This window comes from Fundulus heteroclitus, chromosome 9, assembly GCF_011125445.2.
Source record: "Fundulus heteroclitus isolate FHET01 chromosome 9, MU-UCD_Fhet_4.1, whole genome shotgun sequence".
In the NCBI taxonomy this organism is placed as follows: domain Eukaryota; kingdom Metazoa; phylum Chordata; class Actinopteri; order Cyprinodontiformes; family Fundulidae; genus Fundulus; species Fundulus heteroclitus.
The window spans coordinates 14,230,109-14,244,429 of record NC_046369.1 but is presented as its reverse complement, the minus strand read 5'-3'; the positions used below and the strand labels follow the sequence as shown (position 1 = coordinate 14,244,429).

General features: G+C 35.6%; 1 protein-coding gene across 6 annotated transcripts in view; it reads right to left on the bottom strand.

Moving 5' to 3' along the window:
* Positions 1-450: 450 nt before the first annotated feature.
* The window catches only part of tbxa2r (thromboxane A2 receptor), a 41,347-nt gene continuing 27,476 nt past the window's right edge, over positions 451-14,321 (bottom strand). For 4 of the 6 annotated variants that reach the window (XM_036141055.1, XM_021321511.2, XM_012872590.3 and 1 more), the window contains exons 2-3: positions 8,049-8,908; positions 451-1,907 (exon numbers count right to left, since the gene is read on the bottom strand). In XM_036141055.1, the coding sequence (XP_035996948.1) occupies positions 1,563-1,907; positions 8,049-8,831 (1,128 nt within the window). In that variant the 5' untranslated portion in view covers positions 8,832-8,908 and the 3' untranslated portion in view covers positions 451-1,562. Of the gene's footprint in view, positions 1,908-3,698; positions 3,830-8,048; positions 8,909-12,564; positions 12,622-14,321 lie in introns of those variants that run through there. The other 2 variants (XM_012872592.3, XM_012872593.3) reach the window with 2 other exon arrangements.

Genomic DNA, 14,321 nt, shown 5'->3' with positions numbered 1-14,321 from the left:
CAATTACTTTTAAATACTTTTGCTGTTAGACCCTTTCCAACTGATTAATGGAAATTCTGATACAATTATGAACTCAACATTAACCAAATAGCAGTTATTTTTGCAAAAAAAAAACAAACAAACTAGAATTCAAAGCATTCAATAAAAATCATTCAAAACTGAACAATGGTAAAATAAATAAATAAATACATAAATAAAACTTTATTTATTTGTAAAAAGTATCTCTGAGAAAGTTATTACCTATGTAGCAGTGTATTAGGTTGGCAATAGAAAAGTGTCCTTACAAGCTGGGCACATTTTAAAGAAGTGGATTTTAATTTCAAAGATATGATTCTTAAAGTATAAAACAATTTACCATATATACACGCCAACCGTAAGAGGTCAGAATTTCCGTAATGGTATGATTTTTGGGGAAGAATGACACCAGTAAACAACAAAAGACAAACCACATTTTTAAAGCAGTTCAGCACTTTATGTAAGGAATGAAAAGCACATAACTATTACATTGTTAAACCATATATTAGAATTCAGAAAGACAAGAAATGTACATTTTCTTCGTTCACTTTTGCTTAAAACACACAGAAAAAAAAAAACACAGAGCAGACCATAATACTGTTAATCATACAACTCATTCTTTATACTCCTATTAGGTGGTGTCCACCCTGGGTTCCTTAATTATGTATGACCATCTCTCACACAACAACGCATGCATATATACCAGGGGTCTTGTCCAGTGATCTGGACCCACTGTCCTGCATGTTTTAGGTGTTTCTCTGCCTCCACACACCTGACCTGAATTAACAGTTGATTAACAGATCTTTGTAGCCCTTGGTGGCTCCTGAGGAGGTCACGCAATCATTGTACTCAGGTGTGTGGAGGCAAGGAAATATCTAAAACATGCAGGACAGTGGGTCCTGAGGACCAGAGTTAGAGACCCCTCATATATACTATACTGCACCACTCTTCTAATGACTGCTGGAGATAGGCACCCTCCCCCTGTGACCATGAAATTAACATGGATGGATGAATGGATGGTGAGATATAGGACAAGATATATATTGCAACAGAAGACTACACTGTAACGCTACAAACAGGAGAAATGTTACTCTCGGGATGAAAAAAAGCTTCATTAGTGGCACTTTCCCATGTTTTGATGTTAAAGCATTTAATTTCTGCAAAAATACTATGCATAATATTACAATACATCTCTCTCATAATAGGAACAGTCTTAGCTGCTTATAGTGTATGCTAAATTTACAGGAGGTAATGGGAAAAAAAAAACTTTTTCAGTTTAGGCAACTTATTCTTAGCTTTACGTGTGTTGCCAATGTGGAAGTACGTTAGGTTTAATATCTCTGCACACAATCAAACGCTACTTTGTCTATTGGAATGTGATGGTGAAATGATGATAGACATTTGAAATCCACACTCACAAAAGGAGAAGATACAGTTACTTCACATTGTTGGCGAGACCATGCCAAGTTATTCTCATCACATTTGACCTGAAAACTCAATGCAGAGTTGATCACATTTACAGGGACACTTATGTCAGTCCGCTGTAACTATGACTCAGATCCAATCAAACATGGAGAAGGTGGGGATGGTGCTGTTGTAGATGGGGGCACCGCATTGGATTTTTCAATATCTTCCGGGGCATCTGAGCCCAGGTTGCTCCCCAGTGAAGACCTCGTGAATCTACGGACGTTGTCACGGAGAGATGGATACAAAGACGTGACAGAGGACCGGGACCAGTCCATACGAGGGTTGACTTTCTTCAGAACCGATCGGCGAAACAGGATGTATACCCACGGATCTAGGATTTGGTTCCAGGTGGCGAAGCGTATCCAGAGGAGTAGATATCTCACATTGAAACCAGTTCCGGCCAAAGCTGTCTGGGCAATGAAGACCTAAAGTTGTAGAAGAGTTGGTGTTGGTATAATAAACAGAATGGTCAACAGATGATTAAAAGAGAAGGTGATGAATTAGGAAAGATTAAGACATGAGAGAGGAGATAAAAAATGAGTTGGGAAAGTTGAAAAATAGGAACAAAAAAAGGATGGAATTGATTATTACTATACACCCAAACCCTGGATTTGTATTAATATGTGAGTTCAAATTCTCTAGTGGCAGCAAACCATGCTGACAAGTTCCTGCTCAGATGGCATGTAGACTAATAGCAACTTGTGTTTTCTTGTTAACATTCAGCCAGTGTTAGAATGTTTCTTTTTGGTGGTCGACATCCAAGCAATGCAATGAAAACTGTTGCCTAGTGGCAATCCACACCCTAAGGTTATAAATGGCTGCATGCAAATCCTGAGAAAAAGTACAAATTATTTATTTTGAGTAGCTTTCACAGCAGGAGAGAATCTCTAAGGATTAAAGCAATGAGGAATGCAGCTTTTAGGTCATGCTGGTTTTTTCCTTGTGAGTACTTTCATAATGGTCTTACAATCATTTTCACATGGTCAGTATCAGGTTTCACTGCAACATTTAATTTTCCCTGTACGTATGGAACCTTGGTCCCTATTTGTTCTTTGGAAGACTAAAACAAAACCAAAAGCTTACTGTGAGACACAAACCATAGGCAAAATCATTATAGTTAATAAAAAAAAAAGCCATTTCCAGCAAAATGAGGCTAATGGTTCTTTATTCATATGGTCTTGGATTATTTTTGGATTTGGTTATAATTTTATTGTCTTCTGTTCACATTTTGGGATTTTTGGACCTTGGGCTCTTTACATGTATGACTTCTAAAACAGTTTGAAGCATCAGATCAGCATTTAGAGTTTTTAATCAAACTTAAATCTAATTTGGTGAATATGTTGATTTCTACATAATTTTGATGATTTATATTTTCAACAGAAAAAGAAACAAGTACAAAATACCACAGGACATTAATACTGTACTTTTAAGGTATAAAATGTATTATTTGAAAACTGTTCTTTTGATAAAAAATATTTTTAAAAATAAGTAGATATTTTTCCTTTCACTAACAAATAGAAGATTTTTTTCCAACGACAGTGTCTTTGTCTTTTCTGAAGACCTCTCAGTGTTTCTTACCTTTCTAGTTCTTAAAGGCATTTATAAAGACTTTAAAACGGAAAAGGAAATGGGACATATAATATAAAAATATTATGAATGTATGCTTTGTGGGGGTGTTGTAAATAAGAGACTTTACTTGCTAGAACTAGTATTGAAGGTGTTATAAAATTCACATTTGTCATGTATAGTGAGGGCTGATGTTAATATTTGTCATTCATTAAAGACGAAAAGAAATTCTGTTGACGTCTAATATTTAAAAGAGCATTTCTGTCTCCAAAGAACACAGGGGGAGCCAAACAAAAGTGACCCCCAAGGGTTAGGTCACTGCAATGGAACCTTTTTTGTTCCTTTGTCTAAAATAACAAATGTTGAAGAACCTTTCGTAAAATGGGGCTATCTGACAAGAGTGGGACAGGATAGAGTGTCCATAGCAGTAAAATCGTGATCGGAGATGAGATTTTAAAAGCATGCTGTGAGTTACATTGTAATCACATGGACGGTGGTTTGGCATTCTTTGTACACAGCAATCAGCAAATGGCGTTTATCAATGGGCATCATGAACAAATGGCAAACTACAGCCCACGTTTAGGACATGATGGAGTGAACAGTGACTGTTTAAGCAGTGTCATCACAGTTTGATACAATTTGTTACTCGCCTTAGTTTGGACCCTTTAAACAGGATGTATATCCAGGGGTCAAGTATTTGATTCCAGGTGGCCATTCGAATGAAGAACAAAAGTGTTTCATCACTTGCAGAGGGAGTCAATGCGTTCATCAGAATATATATCTGTGCAGGACGTCACATAACCAAGGTTAGACATGTCTAATATATAAGGAACATGCTCCATTCAGGGAACTGAATGGATCAGTTGGCAATGTGTGCCAAATATTCAACACGCATGTTATTTAAATAAAGCGAATTTGGATATTTTTGAGGCATTGTACAGGAACAGCATTAAAGATAGAAGAAATAAGAAATCTTTGCAGGCAAATCAACCTATACAAAGGCCTGAGGTTAAATATTCTCAAAATGACCCAGATAATTAATAGTGGAAGTCTATGTTGGTAAAATTCCTAACCCTATTTAACCATACAACTATCTTTATTTATTTAATTATTGTATTTTGGTAACATTTATCCTAAAGTCAAGTTTAAAGGATTATGAGGTGGGATGTGTTGCCCCAATGAACATACACCTCTTTACTGACAGTAATGCTTCACATAAAGCACATTTCAACACAAATGGCTTTAGTGTCATGGATACAAGGTCCTGGTCTGAGATTTTCACTTTTCCCCAGGTTTGTTGGAAGGGTGGGGGTGTGTACAGCAAGGCAAAACACTTTGCCACGAGGGGTAACAAGCAGTGAAGAGGTGAGTGTACAAATTTAGCAAATTTATACTCCTAATTTGTCACAAAGAGTAGTTTTAAGATGTACTTAAGTGAGAAAATACACCTCAAAACTTGCAGTCAGTTGATCAAGCTTAAGAGTCTGTTTTGAATCTAATTTGGGAGTTTTTAGAGCAGATCTCCATTTACAGGCCAGTCTGCTGGACAGGGAAACCCTGTTTATCGTGGCGATTAGTGGGATTCAGGCTCTAAAGGATTTCCCCCTTGCTCCTAGCTGTTCATTGCGCCTGAAAGTTAATATAAACTATTTAGTTAGTTTGTGGTGAATAACTGCAAGAACAAAAATATAAAATGTAAGATTTTTCTCCAGATGTTTTTGGGGATTTTAAGCTAATGTGGGCCTTAATTATAAACTGTTTCACCACAGTTCTGTGGGAAACATCGGACTAGTAATGATCAAATGGAGTACTTTTGTTTCCTTGTAAATATAAAAAAATACACATTTTTGTAAGACTGGATTGACATGTAAACCTAACTTTGTGGAGTGTGAACTCTTTATTATTTTCTATTTTTTAGCTAGATGCTTGGATGCAGGCTCCCAAAAGCTCCAAGGGGTTCTCATCTTGTCCTGCCTACATACTCTATTGTCTCCTCTGCCTGTCTACTCCACACTACTTTACATAAATATTTGTTTATAATTTGACAGTCAAGGTATTCATTCCTTGTACCAATGAACTGATTATCTGTCTCTTGTTATTATAATATACACATTTTTTACAAAAAATATTTCATGTGAGGTATCAGAAATTTCCTGATTATTATATTTATACAAGAAAAATAAGTGTTTTAATCAGTGTTCAGTAGTTATTGTAAATGAATCATACAGCTGTAAAGCAGCAACTCTAGGCAGATGCAGGTTGGTAAAAATTTTAAATTTAAATTATTAAATTAAAAAAATTATTTATACTTTTCCTGCTTATGGATCCAGAGCAATTTAAGGATTAATACAAGGAATTGCAACTCTAAAGCTGCTCATCATCTACTATTATTTATCAGTTAAATTAAAAAAAACGTTTTTTTAATAAACTAAAGAAGAGTTACAAGAAAAGCTTGATAACATTTACAGCAGGAGGACAGAAGGGGCATTTGTGAGCTCTAGAAAACAGTGGTTAGATAAAATAAATCACCTTTTGAAGTCACAAAAATATCATGCAGAATTCACTACAAACTGATTAAAGAATAGAAGAGGTGGGAACTAATGACTTGACAATATTCTAAAGATCAGATCCAACTAACCACTACCTTTACTAATGTTTTAAAAAAAATAAAGAAAAGGACACAGCTTTTCCTGGGCTTTGGTTTTTTATTACTACCACTAGCTGCCCTGAAAGTGAAATGCAGTTTTCTGCACAAGTTCCCCATTCATCATTGGGCTGATTTAAATAAATTACCTGCTGTGATGGTAATGCACACCTATTTCAAAGTCCCAGGCTTTTATTTACCCCAGAAAAACAAATCCTGGGGCTTAAAATCAAACAGGGACATGTGCAATTCCATCAAAGCACATTCATTCTGAAATCCTGGAAAGTGCCATGTCAAGTTAGGCATTAAATGATACCTTGTGATACAAGACAAAAACTAAAATACTCTCAGATCAGCTTGTGAAGGAGCTGCATGGTGTCAAAAAAATTAAGCGTACAAAGGAATGCAGATAAATTGTGCTTCTTTTTTATGATGCCCTATTAGGCTTTAAAAATCTAAGGAGCAGAAGAGGTCAAAGCTTGTCCTTCATTTCAAAAACACCAGACTGCACTTACAAAATTACAGATTTTTTATTTATTTTTAATTTGATGGTAAAGACCTCTTTAGTGAGGAAGGTAATGAAAAAGAGAAGGCTATTACCTTAACAGCAAAAATATAAACCATCAAGGGTTGGGCATCAACAGAAGATTTGTAATGATAAATCCTCCATTACTAAACCAAATATGTTTGGCATAACTACGGCAGCCAGACCATCGTTTTGCTTCCCATGAAGCTGGACATGACAAGGGGGAGAAAACAAAAAGAGAAGTGTATGTTTTGTAATCGTCTACAGAAGTAATTCATGAGCTCTCGTGTGTTGGTTTATTTCACCACACTGTCACAGACCATAGATGACAACACAGTTGCAGAGGCTCATGCATATTTAAACTGTAAACAGGGCCAGACTTATTTCTGTAGATGCCCGTATCAGAGGGTAAAAAAGCTCAGTTTCCAGTTTATTCTGCAAGACTTTTTTCAGTTCAGTCAGTAAACTGAAAAACAACTACATACATACACACACACACACACACACACACACACACACACACACACACACACACACACACACACACACACACACACACACACACACACACACACACACATACATACATACATACATACATACATACAGACATTTTTCCAGTTTAGGTAGGACTCCTTCAAGTGTGGAGAGCACAATTTTCCCTCCAATGTCCTGCTTTAAACCATGAATCAAACCAGGGAGGCAGCCTCCCATGAACAATTAACTTATTTTTCAATGGGGCTACATTGTCTAAGCAGACACTATGAACAAGAACATAGCTCTTTGAAAGGAAAAAATAAGTTTCTATCTGCTGCTGTGTTTTTATGTAATACTGAGACATTTGTAAATGTAACATTCTTTAAAAGTTGTTACTGCATTATCTGATAATAATTTACTATAATTGCATTTTCTTTCAAGGGTGGATTGCTCAGTTAAATTAAACTCAAAGGATTTTAAAAATGGACATACAGGACAGGGTTATGATAAAATATTGTTATTTGTTCACACTCAATGCCTTATGTTAGTGCAAGATCCAGGTTATGAAGACAAAAGTGGGTACGTCTGCGGCTGTTTTGAGAAAAGAGTCTTAAAGGCTACATTTAGGCTATCACTTTCAGTGTTAACATGAATGTTAAAATCCCCCACTATAATGACCTTATCTGTATTTAATACTAAATCAGATAAGTTTGAGAACTGATCTGAAATTTTAAATAAAGGTGGTCGATGCAAAACAACAAACAGAAATGTTTTTTATTGCTTTGCAATGTGGATGAAGAAAACTAAACTTGATAAATTCAAAACAGTTGTAGCTATCAATTGGTCTTGGATTAATCAATATATCTGACTGGGAGTAGGTTGCTACTCCTCCTCACCCAGTATTTTACTGATGTTCTCCATCTAGAACTTCTGATAAGTCACAAAACAGCTGTATGTATACTGAGATTACATACAGTACACACAGTTAGACTCTAATGATCAGGTAACTTCAGATAGATAGAGAGGTTGCACTGGACTTTATTTTGGGTCATCAGAGTGAAGGGGGATGGATAAAAATGCTTGCCTGATGCTTCAAAATTTTATTTGTAGAAATAAAAAAAATAAAAAAATGTGTTTCTTTTTTCTTCCAAATCTCATTTATATTTATTTGCCTTAAGTTTACAAAAAAATCTTCATACCAGTGATCTTAGTTTAGGAAATGTAGAACTTGAAACATTTTTACCAGAAACTTCTAAGATAACACTGGATTATTTTCTAAAAAAAAAACAAAAACATAATTGAGAACACATGTAGAGGGCTTATTTAAAATGGAGAGAAATAAGAACACCTTACCAGTAATGGGCACCAGCAAACAGTGGCAATAGTCATGATTAGTATAAGCTGCACCATCATTTCCACTTCATGATCTCTGCGCCGCTGTCTCCTCTCTGATCCACAGCACACCTTGATTAGGGTCACCACACTCACTGTGTTTAGTAAAAATGATGCAGTGATGCTGATCAGTCCAACAAAAGAGAAGAGCAAAGAGAAGGCCCAATCATTTCTCTCGGAGCTAACGTTGATGAAACACCAGGAGCCAGGTGTCTGAATGTGGTAGCTTCCAAAGCCTGTTAGTGGCAGGAGGGATATGCTTCCAGCAATAAACCAAACCATCAGCACCATGGAGATGGTCCTACTCTTAGACATTCTGGAGGAACGTGCAAATGGATGATTGATGCCAATAAAGCGTTCAATGGCCATGGTGGCACCAAGAAGCAAAGGGCACAAGCCATAGAAGACCATGGACATCCCCATGAAATTGCAAAAGTGGCAGGTAGTGTCCGACTGACGCCAATCAACATGTGTGACGTAGAATGAGATCACAAAAGAGCCAGTTACCAGCAGACCCATAAAGTCAGTGACCACAAGACCACCCAGGAAAATTAGGAAGAAGGATTGGGAACGGTTTTGTGTCTGCTTGAAGGATTTAATGAGAACAATAAAGGCGACTAGATTAGATGTGAGGCCCAGAGCGCTGAAGGTGGCTGAGAAGTAGATTGTCCCCATTTCAGGAGCATAATAATATGGAGTGCTGGTGTTGGCGTAGCAGGACGGGGTGTTGTTTGAGTCAGTCATGTTGTTCAGCAGGTGGAAATTCAGATCACTCAGAGATGCAGAGATGGTATGATTTTGTGGAAATCACTCCATCCAACCTAAAAAAAGAAAATAGAAGTTTTAATTCAAGACTGAATTTAAAAGTTTAGTTTAGGAACAACTAACAAGTCCCAAAAACACCACAAAAACATTTTTTGAAAGGATATTTAATGTGCTGTTTTAGTACTTTATCTAAAAAAATAAGGCTTCCATTCCAACAAAAACACTGAAATATGCTTTTAGCACCAGGAGGTGGCAATAACTTCAACATTAATGACAAATCAAATTATTACTTTTCAAAAACATACTGAGCATGAATCAAATGGTGTTTGGCAAACATTTTCCCAAAACAATTTTACCCCATGGTTGTTGTTTTTTTTTTTTTTTTACACTTGATGTGTTGTCCCAATCAATGTTTTTTTAGAAAAATCTGCTTGGTAGATTTGGAAAAAACTCACCTAAACATTTATTATTTCTAGATATCCCAGTTTTGCAAATGTCCATCATTAGACCAAAATAATGTAAAAAATATTCACTTTGAAAAATCCATGAAAGAGTTATGTCTCTTCTCACTAAAAGTGTGTTTAAAATGGACAAAATGTATAAATATAGCAGAAATAATATTGGTTCTGCAAAATACCTATGTTTGTGTGGACAAGGTCTTAAATGCATTGTAAATTGTATAATACATGTAGAGTGAGCTCAATTTCAGTGCTGTGAATAAATAATTGCCCTCTTCACAGATTTCTTCTTCTTTGGTTCTTTTGCAACAGTTAAATATTTCCAATCATGAAACAACTCTTAATATTAGACAAAGACAACCTGAGTAAATACAAAATGTATTATTATTTTTTTTAAATAACCATTTCATTTATAAAAAGAAACAAGCTAATCAAACCAACCAACAAGAATATGTGACAATTGGCAATGAGCCTTTTGTTCGCTAATTTTTATTTTTTTTGTCCACTCATGTCTGCAGAATTAATTTAATTGCGAGCCGAGATGGACGGATTTAGGTCATGTCACAGCATTTCAATGACTTGTATGATCTGTATGACATTCCTACACACCAACAAAAATTGTTTATTTTAGTTCTTTTTGATGTGTGCTGGTATGATTCTGATCTTTGTCCTGCTATTTAACTTTATCTGTTTTAAAAACGTAATAATGAAGTCATTTTCTGACAGTTGACTAAGTTAGATTGTTAGAGGAATTTTTATATTAAGTAGGCAAACTGCAAATCTTTACCTTTGCACATGTTGTATACAGCTGTAATATGCTGCACAAGCTGTGTCTGACAGTTGCACAAGGGAGCAAAAACAAGGAGAGTGATAGGTAGACTAAAATAAAGAGCGAGAGCTACCATATCCTGGCAGGAAATGCATTTCAGGAGCTGGGTTGACAGAGATACAGGAAAAAAAAAACACAGTTATATAATTTGCCTAAATAGGATTAGCTTGTCATTGTGCCCTGAAAGAGACTGTCCTCACCGAAATATTATCTTTAAGCAAATATGATTTTGTAGGGTAAAATTACACAAATAAAGGAAGCAATGTTATTTGGTCTATACAAAGTATTGGTTTTCCACGGATTCTGATGAAACAAAAAATAAACATAGAAAGCAAATCTTAAAAAAAAAAATCCCACAATCTAAGAAAAGTCTTTATGGTCATTGTACAGTCATAAATCAGTGGAAAAAAAACATTTGTACTTTGCATGTCACGCATTTATGTTGCACATTGCCCAGTTCAAGGAAGGAACGGATCGATAAGAGTATTAGCACTGTGATAAAAACTTAACCTTGGCTCCAAGCTGAATTCTTGTGGTATTTTAGCATTTACATACATACAAGAATCAATCTTGTCTGAATAGTTTGGGAATAGTTTGCCTGAATAGTTTGAGATTGAACCAAAAACGGTTCGGGCGAATCACGTTGCAGTATTATGCTTTAAAGCGGGACACACAGCGGTGACAAAATTAAGAGCTGCCTCACCCATAGCTGAACTAAAATAAACATGGCATTAGCTATCACATCTGTTTTGTCAGAATCCACAATTTCCTCTTTGAAAGAAGAACAAGAAGTGCCTTGACCAGAGTAACTTGTTGTGATTGCTCACGGCACCTGGTGCTTACATTTCATTTCATACTATGATTGGCTAAAACCAACCGTTAGTAGGCGGGCACTAGGTGTTACTTCACCCAATAAATTCGGAAAGTTCCGCTGAATGTCCCTCCTTTCCCTGAACGGATTTGATGGGAGCAGATCCAGATTGCTAATGTGCAGAATGTAGAGTGCTACACATTATCAATCCGGCTTGCCAGGTTAAAAAAAAACTATCTCTGAGTCTGTTAATAGGTGACGTTATCCCAATTTATCCCGCGACCCCAGGACAACAGCTCAATCCCTCAGAATACTGGGCATTCTCTGGGTGAACTTCATTAGAACACCAACGGGAAAACCAAAAGTCAACATGTCCAACTTTAGTTGTGAATTACAATTTGTATTCAAACCAATTTTAGTAACCAATTTAAAGTAAACCTATTGCTGTTATGTCTTTGTAAATTTTTTTTTACAGCAAGATACATTTTTAAAGAAAGGAGGAAACCTGAATTGTGCATCGCAAAATGTGGCACATACAATTAAAGACAAAATGCAATAAAACAGATAATGTTTGTGCAACAAAGAGCAATGAACCCTTGTAGAAAAGCGTTTGTAACCAAGGAATTAGTGCATAACTAAATAAGCTTAGAGTTTTATGCACGTTTGATGTAGAAAAATATGGTTGTTAATTGCTTAGACAGCAGGTTCTTGTCCAGAAACTGTTCCATGAAAATGCAGTTCCAAAATAAAACAACCAAATACATTTGCAGTGCACATAACTGAAACTGGTGTGTAGGAAAAATATAGACTATTCAGAGAAACTAAAAGACAAAATTCCTCCATGTTGTTAAACAGGCAGGGTATGGAAGGAAACCTTTTGTGACAAAACATCATCAGCAAAACCACATAATTTGAAGCTCTCACAAATAGGAAGTGCTTTTTAGTGTCTGACCAATCCCAGTGTTGTGGCTGTGATTAATGAGAGGTCAGACATTAAGAAAAACATTCTATTTAAGAGAGTTTCTAATAACTGGAATATGTTCGCAAGATGATTATCTGTAACTAAAACATTACGCTATTTATAAAAAATAAAAATAAAAAATGTTGCAAGTTCATCAGCGTCCGGGTGTTTCAGTTGTTGGTTTCCTTGAAAATGCAGCTGAAATTTTAGTCACCTGTTGATGTATTTGTCTAAAAGCTATGACATAGCTTTCGTACAGGAAGGTGAGACAAACCGGACCACAGAGAACACGGAACAAAGAGAGTCAAAACTAAAAGCTGTTAGGAAGCCTCATGTTACTTTCAGTTTTGTAACCCTGCTGTATTAGCGTGTGAAAAACAAGCGAACAAGGAAATTAAAGACTGCATCTTGGGATAGCCGCATCTTGATAAGAGAAGATGTAACATCATATTTTCTCAAAATGAAAGAAATTTGTAAAACAGCTGCAACTATCTGTTTTGTCACCCTAGATATGCTGTGTCTTTTTATTCATGCTGATACAAACAGTGTTACAATGCAGTGTTACAATATTTTGTTTGACTGTCACCAAAGGATTGACTGGCATCTTTAACTGACTACAGAGACACTATATTTGAAGTAGAAAAATCACTCACCACCAGATACAAAATGTTTGTCCAAAATAAACTTGAGATGAGGCAAAGACGGTTTAATTACCAACCTGCGAACTAACTTCTTCCCACAACCAATACCAACATTACAACTCCACAAAGCATGTGCCACAGGCGTAATGGTGCCCCCTAGCAAACAGTCATGCAATATAACCATAAAACAAATGAGTAACAAAAAAACTAGGGAGGGTTAAAAGGGACAGAATTAAATAAACAATAAATATATCATAAAATATATAAATGTGAATTTACCATTAAATGTACCAATAAATAATTAAATGTACAGTTAAATGTCCCATTAAATAATTAAATGTACAATGAAATAAATAAATATACCAAATAACCACAATGAGCTTTCTCGTGGACTTATTAGACACATTTTAGACCAAACTACAAATATAGAGGCTGGAATTGCTCAGACAGTTTGTGGTAAATAAGTTCTTAAAGTTATGTCCACATTTTCCAGCAATAATATTAACCTCAGAGTCATAGTAAACTTGGAAGAAGTTGTCTTGTCTTGCAATGTAAAGCAGCCAGTCAGACGTCAGGGTTTCTATAGAAGCCACCCTAATTCTGCCCACTGCACTGCAAAAACAGGAACTTAAAATACGTAAAAATGTTCTTAAGATTAAAGCATTTGTCCTTGATTTGAGCAGGTAAATAAGATAATTTGCCAGTGGAATAAGATTTTTGCACTTAAAATAGGAACAACACATCTCAATCATCTTATTTCAAGTGCAGGATGTCTAATTATCTCATTTTAGGGGTCAAAATACTCATTCCATTGGCAAATAATGTTATTTACCTGCTCAAATCAAGGACAAATACACTAACTTTAAGAACATTTTACTTATTTTTAGATCCGTTTTTGCAGTGCGAATCTGATGGGTGAAGCTGACAAGTTCTTGATGACACTGCTGCACAGAAGCCATGAAATAACTAAATACAGAGTGAAATATTTAAATTTAAATTAATTTGTTTTTAAAATTACATTTCAATATTTAATCATTAAAATGTATATTTAATTATTTAGTGGGACATTTAATTTTTTAATAGTTTGTTTTATAATTTATTGGTACATTGAATTATGTAATTGTGTATTAAATAAATTAATGGTACATTGATTTTTAATGTGACATTTAATAATACATTTAATTATTTGATGGAACATTTACTTATTTCATAGTACATTTAATTATTTAATAGGACATATAGTGGTACATTTAATTGTTTAATATTACATTTATTTATCACCAGTACCAGGACTGAGTTCAGAAAAGAGTGTGGAGAAAAAAAATGGTATTATCAATCCCCTCAGACATAGCTAGTGTTTCACCTGCAAGTGTGCTTATGTTAAAGTGAGGGTCGCAGATTTTTCTGGAAGTTTCTCCAAGTCCCTCTTTTGAATAACTAGGCATGTGCAGGATCGGCTTATCTCGCTCTCCCACTCTTCAAGGGGATAGCTTCTTAAAAATCTCCAAATCCACTCTGGTCTTATTACTTTCTACTAAGGCCTTCCTCTTCTTCTCATAAACATGGAACGCGGTTCGCTCCATGTAACTCTGAGCCATGTTCAAAGTATATTGTAAGCGCACCGGAGCAACAATGAACGGCTAACCGCTAAGCTAACCGCGAACCTAGCAGCAAACCTAACCGGATACACAGGGCTCTCAACTCTCACGCACTGACCGTGTGACACACCCATTTCACTTCACATACTCACACGTAGCATTTCTCACGCA